The following is a 20088-nucleotide window of genomic DNA, read 5'->3' as shown; positions in this document are numbered from 1 at the left end:
CTTTGTTTTGCTCGGACAGTAACTGCTCTGGACTGAAGGAGTTCTTGCTGTGGTGTAATTGGAGATCATCATCATTGATTTTCAATGGAGACTTAATGTTATATGGCTGTTTTCATGTGATCTGCCACCAAAGTGAGTGATATCTATAGCATTCGCCTCGTAAACGGAAGGTCGTGAGTTCGATCCCCGCTCGTGTCATTCCGCGTCAAACCTAAGACGTAGACAGGTAGTGATTACTCCCTCGCTAAATGCTCGGTATTCAGAAGTTAGAATCACGGGTGTTTCGGATATAACCTTAAAAACAAAGGTCCCGTGTTACGACAGGCGTTGGTACGTTACAGGATCCTCACTGATACGGCCCTGAGTGTCATGTATAGGTCTAAATTTATGGTACGCCATCCTACAATACGCGTTGAACGCTTCGGTGGGTACAAGATGTACACTTACAGTATAGACGGGCTGTGTAAATAGGATAAAAGTTCAGAAAGCGTCAATTTTGTTTATATCAGCCGTTGGTTAGCTTCTTTCCTTCTGGTCATCGATCTAGTAACAGCATAGACTGGATATATGTTGTCGTCTTCATCCTCGGATGTGATTTTTCACAAACTATTGGATCTGGTACAACTTTACCATCAGCTAAATCATTGTGTAACAACAAGAAAACGCCGTGAACAGGAAAAGTAGGTCGAACTACGATAATTAAATCTGATAAATTCTATTATCTATGGGGACATCAATGAAGCCTTGCTCCACACCCTATGATAAAACTGTTATCACAACAAAACTAAGCCAAATATAGATATCAACTCATACATCTATTTATTTTGTTGGTATCAAGTGTTACGTAATCTTTTGCATTGAGCTGTACATGTTTTCCCTTTAGTATGAAAGGATTTTCATAATCTTCTGCGATATGTGGATATATTTTTCATCTCTACATTAAAAATACATCTAGTACACGCGAAATCACTGACACTTATACAAATAACTCACTTAGCAAATTAATTTAGTCTATAATAAAAACAATATAAGGATGAGTTGGTGAGCAATCTTTCTGTAGTTGCAGGCTATTTATTACAATGCATATTTCGGACGGATGCAGTGTCATACTTATTTTCAGAGCGATAGACATATATATCATACCCTAAAAATAGAAATCAAAGTATACTGAAAAAATACAATGAATAGAATATCACTTCACTAGTGTATGTCTACTTTTGATTGTCCCTTCAGTCTTTTACAGAATCCCCCAATTTGAACGACTAACGTTGAGAGGTCTAGAGCCATTATGGATCCGAATACGATGACGATGAAGATCACACCGATGTACCCGGTAACAGAAGCGGAAGTCCGACTGTCAGGGGCGCTGATCTTTTTCATTTTTGTGGATGTCAGATCTGTGATATTAACTTGTAATTCTTTTTTCATTTCATTTATTTTGGAAACAAGAACTTCCTCCTCTACCTCAGGTTGACTGCCAGAATGTTCCCAGGATGCAATCTGGTCTTCGAACTCGCAGGTACAAGGACACATTTCAGGTTCCTCTAGGTCTGTTACAGTAGCTACAAAATGTTGCAAAAAAAGCCAATAAATACACACATGAGTCTGTTTTAAAATAGATATTGATATCGTTTATAACGTTAGTCTCTTAATGTATATTATCCCTCTGTACATATCCCGTGTGGATCCGGGTTAGAATTATTCTTCAGTACCCCTTTATTGTCGTAAAAGGCGAATAAAAGGGACCGTCCTTCGGTTGAGATCGCAAAAAACCGATGCTCCGTATCACAGCAGTTGTGACACGATAAATATCTCCTCTGCTCAAGGTCGTAAGCGCCGCGCATAGGCCGTAATTTTACAGTCCTTCGTCGGCAATGGTAACGTCTCCATATAAGTGAGAAAAAAAAATTGAGTGGGAAATTAAAAATTGATACAACCAACCAACCAACCACAAAAGTTATTTTGTTTACTTCCTTTGCTACCATTTTCGTCTGAATTACCCGTTTAAAAGTAAATCCTCTGGTGGACCTGTACTGTCCTCCCTCGTTGAAATCATTAGTTATGTCCCATAATGGTTGTTCAGTTTCTTTTTTACCAGCTATCCTCCCGTTTTATAATTTTGCAAGGTATCCCGGATCAAAGTAAATTTTCCACATTTCCCTTTTCCATATGGATCAATTATTGTTGATTCAGATATATTCAATAAATTGTGAGACGTCTCTACAGCCCAGTAGCTAAGTACTTCGTTACTAGCTTGCAAATACGGATGTATATTTAATTGCTGTTATAAAATTTAAAAATTCATTTCAAAATTAAGGATTATCTCCCTCATGCATAGCTCTTATCCTTGGACTATTTGATCCTTCGTATTCCGAAGGTTAGAACACACTTAATGAAAGAATCCAAAATGTTATGAGTAACGTTTTTTTAAGTGTGATAACGTAAAATAACAAACAGTGATCAATCTCGTAACTCCTATAAGGAAAACAGGATAGAAAGTTGGACAAGCACGGACCCCTGGACATACCAGAGGTGGGATCAGATGCCTGGGAGAAGTAAACATCCCCTGTCGACCGGTCATACCCGCCGTGAATCCTATATGCATATAGAAGTACGAATTACTTTTTCAAAGTACCCTTCCCGGTAGTTCAGTGGTTGGAGCGTTCTCTTGACAACTACGAGGTCGTGAGGTCAAGCCCTGCTCATGCTCAAACATAAGACTGTCAACATTATCGATATATCCTATATTGCACTAAGTATATGTATGGTACCAGAATATCGAAGGTTTAATGTGGGTAATATTGCTCCTTACCAGGAACTGTTAATCTAGGACGTTGTCGATCTCTACTGAAAAGCTGTGGATTTAATCAAATACAGATAAGATACAGGAATGTTTAATTGCAACATAACAAACGTTTAGGTTGTACCGAACCCCGAACAAATTGGGAGAGGACCTACATAGGCTGTGCTTGTTGCCCGATCCTATTGAGCTTCTCAATAAAATATGTTTAAACTGGAACACCCGTAAAGTCAGTTTTCACTTATATCTTCTTAATCATTAATTTAATGAATGAAATCTTCATAATAAAATTACTTACTATTTTATGCTAGAAAACGTTTTAGAAATCCAAACGAGTGTTATATTGCACGGCACGAATGTTTTAAGTGGGCAGACTCCCAAATAAAGTTCTAAACTGAACTCGAGGACAAATTCAGGATCGAGGAACAATTCACCACGCCCCCCCCCCTCCCCCAATACCAGGTCCTTAGTAATTAAGCAGAGAGTGAGGAGGCATTTTGGAAATGCAATATATACAAGTCTTATTTCACCGATCCAAACGATAAGCTTCTCAAATGTTAGATATGTTGAGCTCATTATTGCTTTAAATGTCTGGGGAAATCAGAGATGAAATATAATTTGATGTCAAAAAGTGACTTGATGTGGTTTTTGTGGAACATGTAGAGAAAAGGCTGAGAGGAACATTCTAACAAATAGGGAAATCGAGGAAATGTGTAAGCTATATATGACAGATTTTGAAGACAGAATAAGGAAATTGGAAGGAACTGTAGAAGAAAAGTGTAATACACAGGAAATAAGAGAGATTGTCAGAGAGGAAATTCACATAAGTTCCCAGACCAGAGGAAATATGGAGGAAAGAGAAGAACGGAAGATATCAGGAAAGAATGAATTAGGATTACAACAGTCATGAGTGAGATAAGTGAAAGAAAACAAAGATAATCCAATACTATCAGTTATGGAGTGTCAGAGTGAAAAGTGAAGATATCAAACAGTAATCAATCTCATAACTCCTATAAGGAATACAAAATAGAGAGTTGGGCAAACACAGACCCCTGGGCATACCAGAAGTGGAATCAGGTGCGTAGGAGGGGGTAAGTATCCGGTCACACCCACTATGTGTTGATAAACGGAGTAATCCGTAGTCAAAATCAGTTAGCCAAGAGCGGCTTAACAATCGGTATGAAACACCTCAAACAGCATTTGACCCAATGATAGGTTACAGGGGCAAACTAGATCATTATAACAACAATATAATTTGTTAAATGCTGACTTTAAACGAGACTGTTGAATCCCCCGTAACATCAACGTGTTTGTCAGTTGTCTAACTTGATTGAAAACATGATCTTGCGTATCGAATCAGGTGAGAGACATAAACACCATATGCTGGTGATAATGAACTATTGCTGCATAAATATGGAGAAGCTAAAGGGATCCTGTTTGTCATAAAGTTGAGTTGTTAGTTTGCCGTTAACATCTATGTCAATAAAATATCCAAACAACTTTCTTTAATGTCAATAAGCCTAGTTTTTGATTTATCGTGAGGAATGATCGTGTAAAGTGTTGAAAAGTAATACGATTTGATGATGCTGATTTTGAAAAAAATGAAAAAAAGTTTTGAGATTTCAATTTACTAAAAGTTCTTTGGAATATTTTAGAATCCACATTTGATTTCCACCACCTCTGTTGCCTTCAAAGTTTTTCTTTCACATAAGCTAATATTTTCGTGAGGAGCAAAGATAGGGGTTTGGTAAAATATTTAATGGATCCAGCAATGCATCTGTTTGTAAGGGGTTTTGTGAAGTTACATATAATGTATTTTCAATAAATGACTAATGTGAACCCAAGAGTCATGAATGTGATGGGTTTGGTAGAGGGCTTACTGTTCATTATAACCATGGGAACATTTTCCTCCTTGAAGTGCAAAAGTAAAGAAAAGTTTCTAATATGTAATACATTTTCAATGTATGACCAACTCAGCTCCATCCTAGGGCCTGAACCCAGGTGTCATGAATTTCACAGGTTTGGTATAAAATCAATTATTCTTGATGTGCATACCATCAATTTGATTGCTTGATGTCCAGAAGTAAAGGATATTTTCTAAGGGGATGCTTACTCCTCCTAGACACCTGATCCCACCTCTGGTGTGTCCAGGGGTCCGTGTTTGCCCAACTATTTATTTTGTATTGCTTATAGGAGCTATGGGATTGATCACTGTTCGTTATCTTCACCTTGCATGTATAGAATTAGAATGACCCCACGACACATACATGTATAGATAATACATATTTCGTTATATTCAACTTGCATATGACTATTGTTTGCAAAGTATGAACAATGTAAAAATGAATAAAATAACGTGTATAACAAAGAGAAAATAACAAATGCAAACTCTGATTTCTTGAAGAAAAAACCCCGATAACGTTAAATTGTCTCTTTCAATGCGAAAATAAATAGCCCAAATAAATAGATTCATTATACCGAAAATTAGATTTACTGACACAAATGTCAAACTATTTATTAAACAATGATAGCTTTTGATATATCATAAATGCATGCCTGCAGTAAATCACAGTCGTTGTTCTATATCCATAATATATAATCGCCAGCCTCCTGGCAGAGTTGATGGAGGTGCAAGTAAAGCTTGTGTAAAGTGTCCTCTGGTGAGAGAATACCATAAATGAGGTCGCCTATGATTTTTCTGAGAACGATTTACTGGTAACTGAAAACTGCGACATCTATATGGGTAGCATTCTGTCACCCGAGGGCACGCTTAGCAAACTTCACTTACACCTCTGTACAAGATTCTTTTAATGACTTCAACAAACTCTGGTTTTGTGTTCCGACATGAAAATAAATATTCAATTGATAGAAACTGTAGATGTTTCAGTTAGATCACGTGATTTCCCTTAAAGTCTTACATACCATATTCAGAACATGCAAAGGAACAACAGTCGAATATCTGTGCGATAACGGAAGAGTTGGTAAAACAACAACGCATCTCCATTCATCATAGTGCTATGTTTGATGTGCTAATAAACATAATTCAGACAGACCAAACACATTAGCTGCACGTAATACCATCCGCAACGTTTGCCTGGAAACCGTCATCTTTTAGTTTCATAATGTTTGAAACGAATATAAATTTTCCACATAAAGCGGTCAATTTATTTGCTTTCACAGGCATGAATTTCACGATTTATCTATTGATTTGTGTGATTTTGAATTGTCACATGATGCATAAACTATTTTCTGGGCGTTTACAGAGGTGCTAGTGAAACTTGCGTACCATGCCCTCTGGCGAAAGAATCATATAAAGTTCACTTTAACGGCATACTAACAATTCGGTTTTATGACAAACGGGATGGCTTCAGCTTCTTCAACGTCAATTCCCTACATTTATGAAGCAATATTCCATTATCACTGGCACATGGTGTTTATGTTCGATACGCAAGAGATTGTTCTGCGTATGATCAGTTTTTAAATTGAGGCAGGATATTAACAAACAGCGATCAATCTCATAACTCCTACAAGCAATACAAAATAGATAGTTGGACAGACACGGACCCCTGGACACACCAGAGGTGTTTCAGGTACGTCGGAAGAGTAAGCATCCCCTGTCGACCGGTCACACTCACCGTGAGCCATATATCTTGATGAGGTAAACGGAGTTATTCGTGAAAATATATCCCCAATTCTGGCAGTTGCTCAGAGTCCCATATACTAGTTTTAATTTTATCTATGACGATAAAAATTCAATTATGTGTATTAAAACAAAAACAATTTCGCATACATATTCAAATTTGAAGCTGATGTTTATCATTGTAGATAGGAATGCTACAGAACTTGCTTTTCTGCGGTTTATTTGCACAACACTCGTATACATTGAGGGTAAAATCATTACTGTTGCATAATTCCAGAAAATCAAATCGCTGAGCTTACGAAAATAGTGACCATTGACCCACTGAAATCCTTTTGGAAAATGACCCCTTTATGAACACGAAGAGTTAAAATGGTGGCTATACAAAAATAACCCTAATGGCAAAATGTTCAACTGTTGAAAATACTCCTCCTACCTTCTGTATGCGATTTTGGAAACCTTAACACTTTTATCGTAGTTTGAATACTAAAATTATATGGCATTACCTGATGTTGTGAAATCTGGCGCTGTCCCCGGATCATGTGGATCAGAGGCTGAAATGTCCAATGATTATGATTTACATGTGAAGTTTTCTCTGTGATCACACGCAGCATTAGGGGATTTACAACTTTGATATGCATTAAAAAACACACATTAGTTGGGAAAGTTCTAATAGCAACAGCTTGAAACCTGTCTTCATATACTTTGAAACAAGCCTTTCTAAGAAATTAAAAATTTGAAGAAACAATTCAGAGAATGAAGAATGAAATATTTAAAGTCCGACCTTTCTGGGTCTGTTGCTAAGAGGAAGTAAACGTCAAACTACGGTCTAAGGAGTTGATACACGGAGGAGCGCGTTACCTACATGGATCAATACGGGACGATCTGGGGAAAATTCAACATGTCTAATATTTTTCACGGTTTGTCTTGATGAACCCGGATGGTCCCGGACGAAGATGGATGCATAAACGGTTTGTACACGGTGATGACGGATCGTCACGGACCATCACGAATCGACGATCCGGCGTCTAATCCGTGAATATGTGAAAGGGCATTAAACGCAGTGGAGAAAGACCATGATAATCCGTGGACATCCGCGTATCTCCGTGAAACAACAGTGGATGGACCAGCAGAAACCGTGATCTTCCGTACGCTCCGGGATTTTTTTCCGGGGACGTACGAGTAGCTACCGTGCTTATCCGTAGGGAAACCGGCGTTTTCCGTGTCTACATCGTGAAAAGACCGTGTTGACACCAGCATTACGACATCAATGAACCCAAAGACGCCGAATCACCCCAGATGGCTAGAATTTTGCATCCGGCGCCAACTGGCTCCTGACCCGTAAATGTGTGAAAGGGGCTTAAGACATTAAATGAGAAGAATTAGTCTATTACAATTTAAACAATGTCTTTAGTATCCGAACTCACTGGTCACGTTCAGTGCAGATGATGACAAATCGATGTACCCGCACAAAACTTCACTCTGAGAATCTGAGGGGGAAAAATAGAAAAAAAGAAAAGAATTCAGACTTTCTTTTTGTATTTTATATAAAATTTAACTTCTTTATTTATTGTTCATGAAATTCATTTTCTTTATTCTTTAAACCACATAAAAGAGACTTTGAGAACAGGTCTAACCATGAACAAAACTGATTATAAAAGAATGTTTATAAAGATGAAGAGAGAAGGTTTCTTATGATAAGTAGTAAGGACTTTTAATAGAGTGGCTAGTACCTTTAAATATCCATTATCTTAACAAAATACTTATCCTGACTAATTTTAAGTGTTTCAATAATGAAATTACTGCTACATCCGTTCCTGGTATCGTCTGCTGTGCAATTTCCACAAATGGTGACATACTTCCCATTGTTTGGTACCGTCGCTTCCTCCCATTGCCCAGAAAGACAGACTTCATATTTATTACAATCACATCGTCCTCTCATCACTCCAATGGTACACTGATCTTTAATGAGTAGAAAAATTGTATGATTATCAAATTTTCTCATAGTTTTACCAGCAGTGATTTCATCTAAATACTTAACAAACTTGGCTCTGATGCGTGTGGCAATTTATTTGCTCGTCTTCGTCAAAGAATTTTACTTTATCCAACCTGTATCCTTCTCAGTAACTGCATGTTTTAAAGACCAAACAAAATTGCATTTTTTATTTTGTGTGGTAACTTCTGCTCCGCCTCGTCCGTGAGAAAAATTGCATAAAAACAAGATGCTAACAAAAACCCGAGTAAAAGAGATCTATTACATGTTGTACTGGTAGATAAAATTGAATTTTGTACAAACACAATTTCGTAGAATAAAATAAATTCTTGCCTTGGTCACCTCGGACATTTGCGGCCAACAAGATGATCAGAAGAAATTCCTTGCAATATACCATTCTTTCGGGCGTCAATAGGAATTTCCTAAAAATCTAAATAACCTATGTATTGAATTATATATATAATCATATATTGACATATAGATGTACCTTTTTAGTCAGTACTTAACACATCCCGTTTTAAAGTATTTTGTCCCTAAATACACGAACTGAACCTTTCAATTTATTCGCTCAACCCATATATGTATAAACAATGATATATATACATGAGGCACAATAAATATTGAGAAGTACATAAATCGTAATGTAAATAACAGGAACAATTGTCTATATAGTGATTATTATGGGGACAATGGGAACAATAGGAGCATGCATACGTTAATTTCTGGATGCACCGATTGAACATACCCCCATATTTTCCATTGTTTTTATATCTCGGGGTGTTATCCCCATAATACAAAAATGTCATTTAAAATATCCTGGTCCCGTGGGGATCCGGGTTAGAATAGGTCCTCAGTACCCCCTTGCTTGTCGTAAGAGGCGACTAAATGGGGCGGTCCTTCGGATGAGATCGCAACAACCGAGGTCCCGTGTCGCAGCAGGTGTGGTACGATAAAGATCCCTCCCTGCTCAATGGTCATAAGCGCCGAGCATATGCCTAAATTTTACAGCCCTTCACCGGCAGTGGTGACGTCTCCATATGAGTGAAATATTCTCGAGAGGGACGTAAAACAATATTCAATCAATCAATAAAATCTCCTGTTTCAGTTTAGTGCATTTCTCGATATCAGCCTTTCAACTTGGCATAGAAATGTATATTCATAGAAAAAAAACCCAAATATGTTGGGGGGGGGGGGGGCGGTATCTAAAGAATGGAAGCATGGTGTGGTTTCCGTACAATCCGCATCGTCCATCGTACGATATATATTGAAAAACAAATCATTTAGATAAATGTCAAAAAGCTACAGCTATTAAAGGAATCTCACCTGAACATTCACACTTTGTCAAACCTTTAATTTTGTAGTTTGATTCATCCCGATGTTTGTGTATACGTCCAATTATGACAAATATACACAAGAAAAGAGTAATTAGAGAAAAACAATTACTACCAACACATTTTTCTACCTCCAATTTCAATTTACTTGTAGAAAGTCAGTATACTTTCATCAATTTCTAAAAGGAATGTAAAATAATTGAAACTCAACTTGTAAATTATTTAGAAAACATTTTCACTCCTTATTTGACCGTGATCAGATCGGGTTTTGAATAGCAGCCAACCCTTTTAAATGTGATTGAAAATTAGGAAGAAAGCTCGAGCTGTAGATGATAATGAATAAAAACAATTATGACGGATTTATCTAAGGCGTTTGGTTGTCTTCCTCATGATTTAACTTCAGTTAAACTGGAAGCATATGCATTATCCCGATCAGTTAAAAACATGTTTCACATTTAATGGACTAATAAAATTGGGCCAGCATATAGGTGGTATATTATACCTTTAAAGGGATACTATAAAGATCCCTACCTGGTGCGATCCTTTTTAAGTTATATATTTTCTTTATTGTTAAGAACTACAATCACAATAGTTTAATATTTTGTTGTCTGCTTATGATATGACTTTACGTCAATTATAATATTTTAAGTATTTTGTTAATAAGTTATATGTTTATTTGTAAATATGCTATCGTCAGATAAAAAGCCTTTGAGCTCATGTCCACTGATAAATGTATCTATGTGCCGACTCTAAATGGAATGTACTTACTTATGAATTACCACATGCTTTCATTGTTTACATATCCCTATAGTACAAACAATATTGACATTTAATCCTTACTTCATCTTAATTTTAGTCTACATATCATGAATATTTTAGATTTGTTTTATTTGCGTTGCGTCCTATCGAAACTTTTCACTAATATTGCGAATATTTTAGACAAAGAGCAGAGATTTCACAAGTGCACAAATATCTGGACTGTCTAGGTTTTAGATCCATATATATGTACAGTCGTGAGACAAAACTGAGCTCAAAGAAAATTTCTCCAGTGTATTTCATTCAAAAATATCTTTTAAACATTGAAAAAGCTTTTGTTGAAGCAAATTTCCCAACAATTTTAATGAAATAAATATAATTCTAGAAATGTCAATCGTTAAAAGTAATTTTATGACGAACTAATGCACAGATTACAAAATGAAAATCTTTCATAAATACTCTTAAATTATAGTTCCTATCAAAATTGTCTCATTTCGACAATAGGTGATCGCTGAATTACTTACAAATTATCGGAAGATACTGACAGTGCGAACATTTCTGAAATCACTGTATTTCATCAAAACTGAACCAGACATTAATTCAGGAGATATATTTATTTTTAAAAAAAAAAAGACACTTCCCTAGCGAAAATATTTTACTCATGCGGAGATGTCACCATTGCCGTTGAAGGGCTACAAATGTTAGGCCTATGCTCAGCGTTTACAGCCTTTGAGCAAAGAGGGATCGTTAACGTGCAACACCTGCTGTGACATAGGGACCTCGGTTTTTGCAGTCTAACCCGAAGGACCGCCCCATTTAGTCGCTTCTTACGACAAGGGATACCGAGGACATATCCTAACCCGGATGCCCACGGGATGTGTAGAAAACATAAGTTAAGGTTGAAAAAATGTCAAAACTAGCACACCGTCAATACAAGATAAGGTTATATACTGTTATCGGTGATGCTTAACATTGGGTGTGAACGGAGAACGCCCCCTCCCTCTCTCTGGTTAGTGGTTAACGGTCCGATTAGAGTCTAATATTCGTGTACTGGAAAGTAGAAGACAAAAATAATCAATTTCAAAGACGGTGATGGGAATATCGAAAGAATCTCACTAATCAGTTTAAGCTCATGACACAATTCTAAGTAGAGATACATGACGAGGCACTTACCGAAAAAAGACCTACGTATTTCCGATCGCTCTCTGTTAATGAATGTGAACTGTACCCGTCATTGCATGCAATGTCATATCTTGCGTTGCCGGTATTTTGATACGAAAATGATTGATTATTTGTCATTCACATAAAAGGAAGGCTACAAAGGTGTAATATTTCTAATGATGAAAGTATATCATTTTTAATCAGCCACCTTGGTACATGTTTATAATCACAATGTGGATGGAATTCAAAATTATAGGAATAATAGACGAGAGGGTTATTGAATATTTAGTGTAGTTTTAAATTAATCTGAAATTACACCTGTCAATGGAGAGAAACAGCTTAGGTATCATAATTAACGATTAGAAAATCAGCATATGTTTCCTCTTTCACGTTAATGAGTTTTTGCTCAGGGTTATTAATATACGTAGATGAAAGACATGTTGCCATATAAAAGGTTTCATGCTAATTGAAGTCTTAGTGATTGATTGATTGTATATTGTTTAACGTCCCGTTCGAGAATTTTTCACTTATATGGAGACGTCACCAGTGACCATAAACTATTCATACTGTGTTTATAATGAATTATTTGTTATGTTTAATAAATGATATTCATACTGTGTTTATAATGAATTATTTGTTCTGTTTAATAAATGACATTCATACTGTGTTTATAATGAAGTATTTGTTATGTTTAATAAATGACATTCATACTGTGTTTATAATGAAGTATTTGTTATGTTTAATAAATGACATTCATACTGTGTTTATAATGAAGTATTTGTTATGTTTAATAAATGACATTCATACTGTGTTTATAATGAAGTATTTGTTATGTTTAATAAATGACATTCATACTGTGTTTATAATGAAGTATTTGTGATGTTTAATAAATGACATTCATACTGTGTTTATAACGAAGTATTTGTTATGTTTAATAAATGACATTCATACTCTGTTTATAATGAAGTATTTGTTATGTTTAATAAATGACATTCATACTGTGTTTATAATGAATTATTTGTTATGTTTAATAAATGACATTTCATTCTACTGTTTGGTCTAGTTGTTTCGTCATTTAAAGCAACAACAAACTTCGGTGAGATGTTTCTCGTAAGGAGAAAAGTATTTGATATAAAATTTCATTATGAAGCATGTTTTCCATAATATTAGAAAACCTGTATTGTACCCTTGGGTATTAAACCCCATCAGTATAATGGCGGGTGTGACCGGTCGACAGGGGATGCTTACTCCTCCAAGGCACCTGATCCCACCTCTGGTGTGTCTAGGGGTCCGTGTTTGCCCAACTATCTATTTTGTAATTGCTAATGAGATTTATGAGATTGATCACTGTTCGTTATCTTCACCTTGCATGGTTAAATTTTATATATTTTCTGACTTACTCTGTTTGAACTACACAGTAGTATTGTTATTTGTGATAACTGTTATAGGAAAAATCAGGACAGACGTGTTGTGTGTAATGATATGACAGATGTTCTATATTTGCTGATTTTTTCCTTTGTTAGTGAACCTTTATTTTCGTCAATTGTTACATTTGATATTTCTTTCACAAGCTACTTCTATAGTTTTTATCTGATTCTAATCAATGACATATTTCATTCTCATACTGTTATGTGTGTTGATTTGTCATTTAAAGCAAACACATGTTTTGATGAACTGTTTCTTGTAAGGAGAACAGTATGCAATGTAAATTAGAAATCACACAACATTGGTTATTGTCCGGTACAACATGTGTAAACCAACATCACATACATGTAGGCAGTATGAATTAAAATTGTCATTATAGATACAAACTTTCTAAATGTATATTTTATGTGTATAGCATCTGGTTCATCATATGTAATGATCAAGGAAAATAAAGTCTTCAGCTAGACATCCGCTCTTCTCTCTCCTCTTACTCTCATACGATCGTATCCATAAAGGTTTAACTTGGTATCCTCATCTGTGAGATCGAGACATGTGTAACTAATCTCCTATCTTTCGTTATTTTTTTTTAAATACTTTAATAATGCTATTTTTGGCATTATTGACCTGTGATGCTTATGTGTTGATGAGATTTGTAGAGTTTGTGTGCTGTCTGGCCATGGTCAAGTGTTGGCCCATCTGTCTGTCCGTTCGTCTGACCTAAAATATTTTACAATCTCCATCTACAGTTTTTGTCTAATTTCAGTCAAACGCTGAACAAATGAAAGCTACAAAGGGACATCATTCCGTGTATAATTTCTTGAATTCTTTGGTAACCCTACCTATACCCCGACATCCCTTTCGAAAGGGGAAAGTATTCAAAATCCTGTTTAAGTTTTAAACAATTTTCATATCCCAGTTAATGGGACGAATGCATACGAGTTACTGTACCTATATTGGATTCCTAAACTTCACAAAAACACTTACAAGTAAAGATACATTGCTAGATCTAGTAAATGTTCTACGACAAAACTTTCTACAAAGTAGAACATTTGTATAAGATGTTGTATCTCAACATGTAGCAATAGACTGTCAAGTGAAAATTCAATGTACAACTTGTGGAAGTCACAGTCTTTCTTCAGCATTACATATCAACAAAGTTTCTCCAGCGAGTCCAAGCCTGCATGGCGGGGGGAAAGCGTATGATTCTTCAACTTTACAGACCATGAAGTTGGACGTAGAAACAGTATCGCCTATATCTACCACTCTCACAAACACCTGTACAAGATGTACTACTTTCTGTTCACCAGTACAAGATGTACTACTTTCTGTTCACCAGTACAAGATGTACTACTTTCTGTTTACCAGTACAAGATGTACTACTTTCTGTTCAAGGAAGATGATGCAGTAAAACTTTCCTTGTCGACATATATCTTCAAGACAACCCAAACTATAGACATGGTGTTTACGTAATTGTGGATGATCAGTGCAACCAGTCTCTTGCATCTCCAGAGTTATTCAATGCCTTGAACACTACTTCCTTACCTATTCATTACGCGGGTACGTTAAGGTAGGTTATGAATTTTTTTACTGGGATAAAATCCGCGAAACAATGTGACGTCATAATTGAAATAAGTATATCACTAAGTATATATTAAATTCCGAATTTATTTTTTTATCTAAGTTTTATTTATGCATAAAATAAACCATGCGGCAACTAAGATCCAACAAAATTCGAAATGCTATACTTCTGTTGTGTAATTTCTGTCTGATCGATATGAAAGTAAACTGATAACGTCATGACTATACACCGTGTGACGTTGACACATGCAAGGAATTTGTTTATGTGTGCCATGCAAATATCGACAAAATGTGGAGTATTTGATATATATGACATGGGATATATGGAATATATATGTGAAACGCTGAGAATTTATTGATATTAAGAAGGTATGTTGATATCATTCAGTGACAGTTTTGTTTAACGGAGAAAACATTCCATTTAGCATGTTGATCCGATTTTCCTCTGTCACAGACTGAAATAAAACTGCAAAAGTAACACATTATGCCGCATACTTTTAGAGACTTTTTATACACCGTTTGAAAGGTCATAAACTAATGTACACGGCAATTACTGATAGAATCGTTTGTTAAGAAAACTTTTAAAGAAAACTGCATAGCATCAGTGCAAAATGTAAAACATAGGCTAGATGGTTTCGTGTTTTAATGTTCAATAATTATTTCTTATTGAAAGTGGTAGGATTCTATCAGTAATTCTGATATACTATGGGTATCTTACCGTCATTATCGCCAGTTAGACCAATATTTAAATCTTGGGATAATGTGTTACTTTTACATTGTCTATTAAGGTACCTCCATGATCTATTTATAACAGTCATGTAATGACGTCATACGGAAGCACATGTTTGTCATGTTATGATACAACATGTTCTCATCTAAACAACCAAAATAGTTTTAAAGAGTTAGTAGCTTCCTCTCTCTGTGTAAGACAGATTTTAAAAATTATGCAGTTTACGTGCATAAATGAAGCATGACCTACCTTAACATACCCGCGTACACTTTCAAAACATGTTCGGGAAAATGGCTCTGGACGGTCGACAGGCATTAGGACTGAAAATGCGTTCATTTGACATATCTGCAACAATGAATCTTCTTCTTCTGATGGAATGTGATGACATTTCCAATGAAATGTCCGAAAATCTACACCGGAAGTTGTAATGAGTTACCCGCATCTACCCATGATTTCATCCAGTATTCCAGAATGTGATGTGAATGCAGCTTCTTGTTGGTAGAGACTTAATTGAAGCCCATCACATTACAGAACATATTGCTGGACCTCGTGGACAACCATTTGAGCAAAGAACTGGTCTTAGTTGGGCAATTATTGGCGATATCTGCCTTGGTAAACTTCACAAACAAATTACAGTGAATATGAACTAAATCTCTATTCTCAGCAATGGAAGTGTAACTTGCTGCCAACCGTGTCAAAACCATATTGAAGTGAAAGAGCAGATGTCATCTTCTAGCTACATCATAGGAAATCGTGACGTTCGTTTCCGTGGTGACAATGTTTTCATGAAAACCCTTGACGATGATCGTACTGGTTTGTCAGTAGAAGAGAGGATTTTCCTAAAGATAATAGATACGTCACTCACTAAGGACAAGGACGGCTTATGGACCACACATCTTCCTTTTCGGGAAAACCATTTTGATTTGCCTTACAAAAGAACTCAAGCTCTACGTCGAGCTCAGATTCTACACTCCAGTCTGCAGAGAGATCCAGAGAAAAGTGAACGGTTTGTAAAGTTTATGGAAAAGGTTCTGAATAGTGGAGCAGCAGAAGTTGCAACGCCACCTACACCAACTATTTGTTGGTACCTACCCTTGTTTGGCGTTCGACACCCAAGGAAACCGGAACAAATCAGATACGTCATTGATTCGTCAGCTATGGATGGAGGAATTTCCCTTATCGGTACTCATGTCTGGTCCAGACATGATCAACAGCCTGCATGGTATCTTACTTCGCTTTAGGAAGGACGAGGTGGCCATTTGCAGCTGATATAGAGCAGATGTTTAACCGATTTCGTGTAAACAAAGCCCACTATAATTTCCTTCCTTTCATTTGGTCGAGAGGAAACAAACCAAAATGGCATCATAATAAAGTACAGAATGAATGACTTCACATGTGTTTGGCAATAGTTCATCCCCAGCTATTGCATCTTATGGACTTTTTAAGACTGTCAAAAATGCTGACCCTGATGTGAAAAACTTATGGTTATGTGATGTTACAGAAATGGAACCTACAGTTTTCACTAGTAGAACCAGATAACGATAGAGAAATTCGACCAACTGATAGATCTGTCATTTGTGTACAAACTAATGTTACTATTATGACAACATTTAACCTCATCACCAAGAAAATTGATCATTTTGGTGATTTGAGAAATCTCATCATAGGTATTGCCTATCTCAACCAATTTTGTTACAGGTTTAAAGCCCGTCATGACAAGAATCCAGTGTTATCTACCCATTGTGACGAAATACGTGAAGCAGAGCTATTTGTCTTGAAACAGACTCAGCAAGAAGGTTTTTACAAGGAAATCAAAAGTTTAAAGGCAGGAAGATCCTTGACCAAGGACAGTTGTATCGCAACACTTTCGTCATTCTTGGATGAAAACAAACTTTTGCGTGTCGGTGGAAGAAAACATTTTGCGTGTTGGTGGAAGAATAAATAATGCTGCTGGAAACCTCTCTTCAAAGGAAACGAATCCGATTATTCTTCCGAAGTGCAACAATATCTCTATCCTTTTGATACGTCATTTTTATAAGCAAGTAAAGCATTAAGGGAGATTATTCACAGAAGGTGCACTTCGCACAGCTGGATTTTGGATCCTTATAGGGAAAAGAGTACCAATTCATTTCCCATAGACCGCAATGTTAACCTTTGGCCCTCTCACTAATTAACTATATCGATTTTAAACAAATGACCGCAAACATTTCAAAGTTCATTCCAAGTGTTGATAAAAAATGACAAAAAATATACAGGGTCCCGTGCCTTTTATAGGCCATATTTGTACTTTTTTTTTTTTTTTTACAACACATAGCAATATGCAGTAAATTACACACTTCATTTTAAGCACACCCCTACCATGGTAATTTCCTCAGTCATTTCTCGATTTTGTGCGATAATTTTTCATCCTGACAATTAATTTAAACCTCTATAATATTTCTTTCAATTCCAAATAATTTCACTCTTGATATTAGCCAATCACGCAACACCTAGACATTTATACCTCCGCTCAATCTTGGGGTAAACTCTGTCCGGGTTACGCATACGGGGGTTTGGTACTCTCAATCCTTGAGGCGGACGTATGATTTCATCCATTATACTATACGTGTTGAAAGTTATTGGAGAGATATCGAGCTCCTCATTTATAAATGTATTGCGTAGATTTCTCTGACTTCGTGATACCGTGAAAATAATACGATCTGACCGTGGCACCAATTATTGGAGTTGTTGAGGAGATGAAGGTGAACACCATTAACGTGGTAGAAGGACCAGTTCAACAGTTCCAAGACAAATCTTGTATCACCTGAATTTTCAATATACACACATCTCTAATATAGGTGGAGTCTGGGAGCGAGTTATTGGAATGACACGAAAAATAATCGACTAAATGCTTTTAGAATCCTGTGGAAAACCTCTGACACACAAGGCACTAGCAACGTTCTTATGTGAAGTTTGTGCCGTCATAAACTTTCGTCCTATCTCTCCAATATCTTCAGATCTAGATGAGCTCATGATTCTTACTCCAACCATGATTCTCACCGGGAAAGTTGACTTCCTGCCTCCTGTTGTGCCCGATTTACTTAGACAAACAGTAGTTTTTTCAAGCACAGTGGAAACGTTGTACAAATACTAACAGGCTTTTTTTTTTTTTTTTTTTTTTTTTTTTTAAAAGTCAGTAGCGTAAACAGTATCTTGCTATTCTACAGAACAAACGCAAGTGGAAACGCAGAACAAGAAACATTTGGACTTTGAGTGATTATTAGACTTGATGTGTATTTGTGGACTTTAAATAATCAATGGACTATGATGTGCATTTTTCTGACTTATATGCTAAATATACCAAGTGGTCGCCAGCATGTACTATTTATCCGTTTTTCACCATTTGTCGTTATTTTATCCTACATTGTGGTACTGAGTGAATCCGTGTGATGGAACCAGCAGTTATCTTTCTTTGTCCTTGTTCTCGCTCCTTTGCGCAGATCTTCAATTTCATAAAGTAATGTTTACAGCGCGGTGCCCCATCGCATGATACAAATGCCAGTGGACTATATTTTCTCATATTCCATCTCTGTCCCCTCAAATTGTTAGTATTATCATGTATTTATGTGTATTAGATATTCTATTTATGTGTTATACATTTTATAAATTAAAACATGGTTTACTCTATTTTGTATAACTTTATTATTTTGGTTTACTCATTTACTTTAATACATAACTCTAAAGTCAAAGTGTAAATTCTACATTTCTATATCTGGGGTTTATTGTCCTATTTAGAACGACATGTTAATTTCTGTCAGGTTACAGTTTTGAAACTGGGTGCATATTTTTGGCATTTTGTCATGTCATATCATTACAAGTATTTTCTTGTGTCGATTCATGTGTGTATGTGTGTTTGCTATTTTCTATATGTTATATTCATGTATTAATTGTATCTGTTTCAGCACTTTACCACATACACAGCTAGGCAATAAAGTATCAATCCTTATACAGTGTCTAATTGGTTATGCTAATTGTTTTCCAAAAAGCATATAAAATTTATTCGATTCAAAACAAAGTAAGCAAACCGTGTAACATCATATTGAAACGCCAGGACGAAGTCATTATTTCAAGAATACGCATCGGGCATTCAAAATTGACTCATTCTTACATGTACCTACTAAACAGAGAACTTCAGCCTGAATGTATATCTTGTGACTGGCCATTAACTATGTATCACATTCTTTTAGAATGCATTGGTTTTACGCCCATACGGAATAGACTTTTTAATAGTGTGCAATCAATGCAAGAACTTTTTACAAGTATTGGTAATCAGTATATCATTTGTCGAAATGTACATCTGGTGCATCAATATTGGTACCGTATAAGTTTTACATTATACAATGTTTACAAGAATACGACTTTTATAGAAAAAATGGAATACATGTACTTTTATAATACAACTGTATATAACGAAATGATCGGTATTATTAACTGTTGATGTATTTTTAACTTTTATATCCGTCGTATGGAGACGTCAAAAGGTGTCCCGTGTCAAGGATCACAACCCCTTTGCCACGCAAAAGACCGTTTCCCTGATTTTTGAAAATGAGTAAGCTCATTGGGGGCCGTCAGGGAAACTCAAACACTCACAACCAAACATATTTCAATAAGTTATCCGCCGTAAAATGGCTGAAATAT

The 20088-nt window shown here is 36.0% G+C and overlaps 1 protein-coding gene across 2 annotated transcripts; it reads right to left on the bottom strand.

The window, feature by feature from the left end:
• Positions 1-800: 800 nt before the first annotated feature.
• Positions 801-11740, bottom strand: LOC125658166 (uncharacterized). 2 transcript variants are annotated; one of them, XM_056148250.1, is made up of 7 exons: positions 11691-11737; positions 11469-11567; positions 8764-8860; positions 8241-8399; positions 7865-7927; positions 6944-6991; positions 801-1562 (listed from the first exon to the last, which is right to left on the bottom strand). In XM_056148250.1, exons 3-7 carry the CDS (start codon positions 8825-8827, stop codon positions 1201-1203), a joined length of 696 nt encoding a protein of 231 aa, XP_056004225.1. In that variant the 5' UTR covers positions 8828-8860; positions 11469-11567; positions 11691-11737; the 3' UTR covers positions 801-1200. The 2 variants fall into 2 exon arrangements, with proteins under 2 accessions (XP_056004225.1, XP_048745288.2); XM_048889331.2 differs by lacking the exon at positions 11469-11567 and having other exon boundaries at positions 11691-11740.
• Positions 11741-20088: the final 8348 nt, after the last annotated feature.

The sequence above is a fragment of the Ostrea edulis genome, chromosome 9 (genome assembly GCF_947568905.1).
Source record: "Ostrea edulis chromosome 9, xbOstEdul1.1, whole genome shotgun sequence".
Lineage (NCBI taxonomy): Eukaryota > Metazoa > Mollusca > Bivalvia > Ostreida > Ostreidae > Ostrea > Ostrea edulis.
The sequence above is the reverse complement of the archived record's forward strand: the minus strand, read 5'-3'. Positions and strand labels throughout refer to the sequence as shown.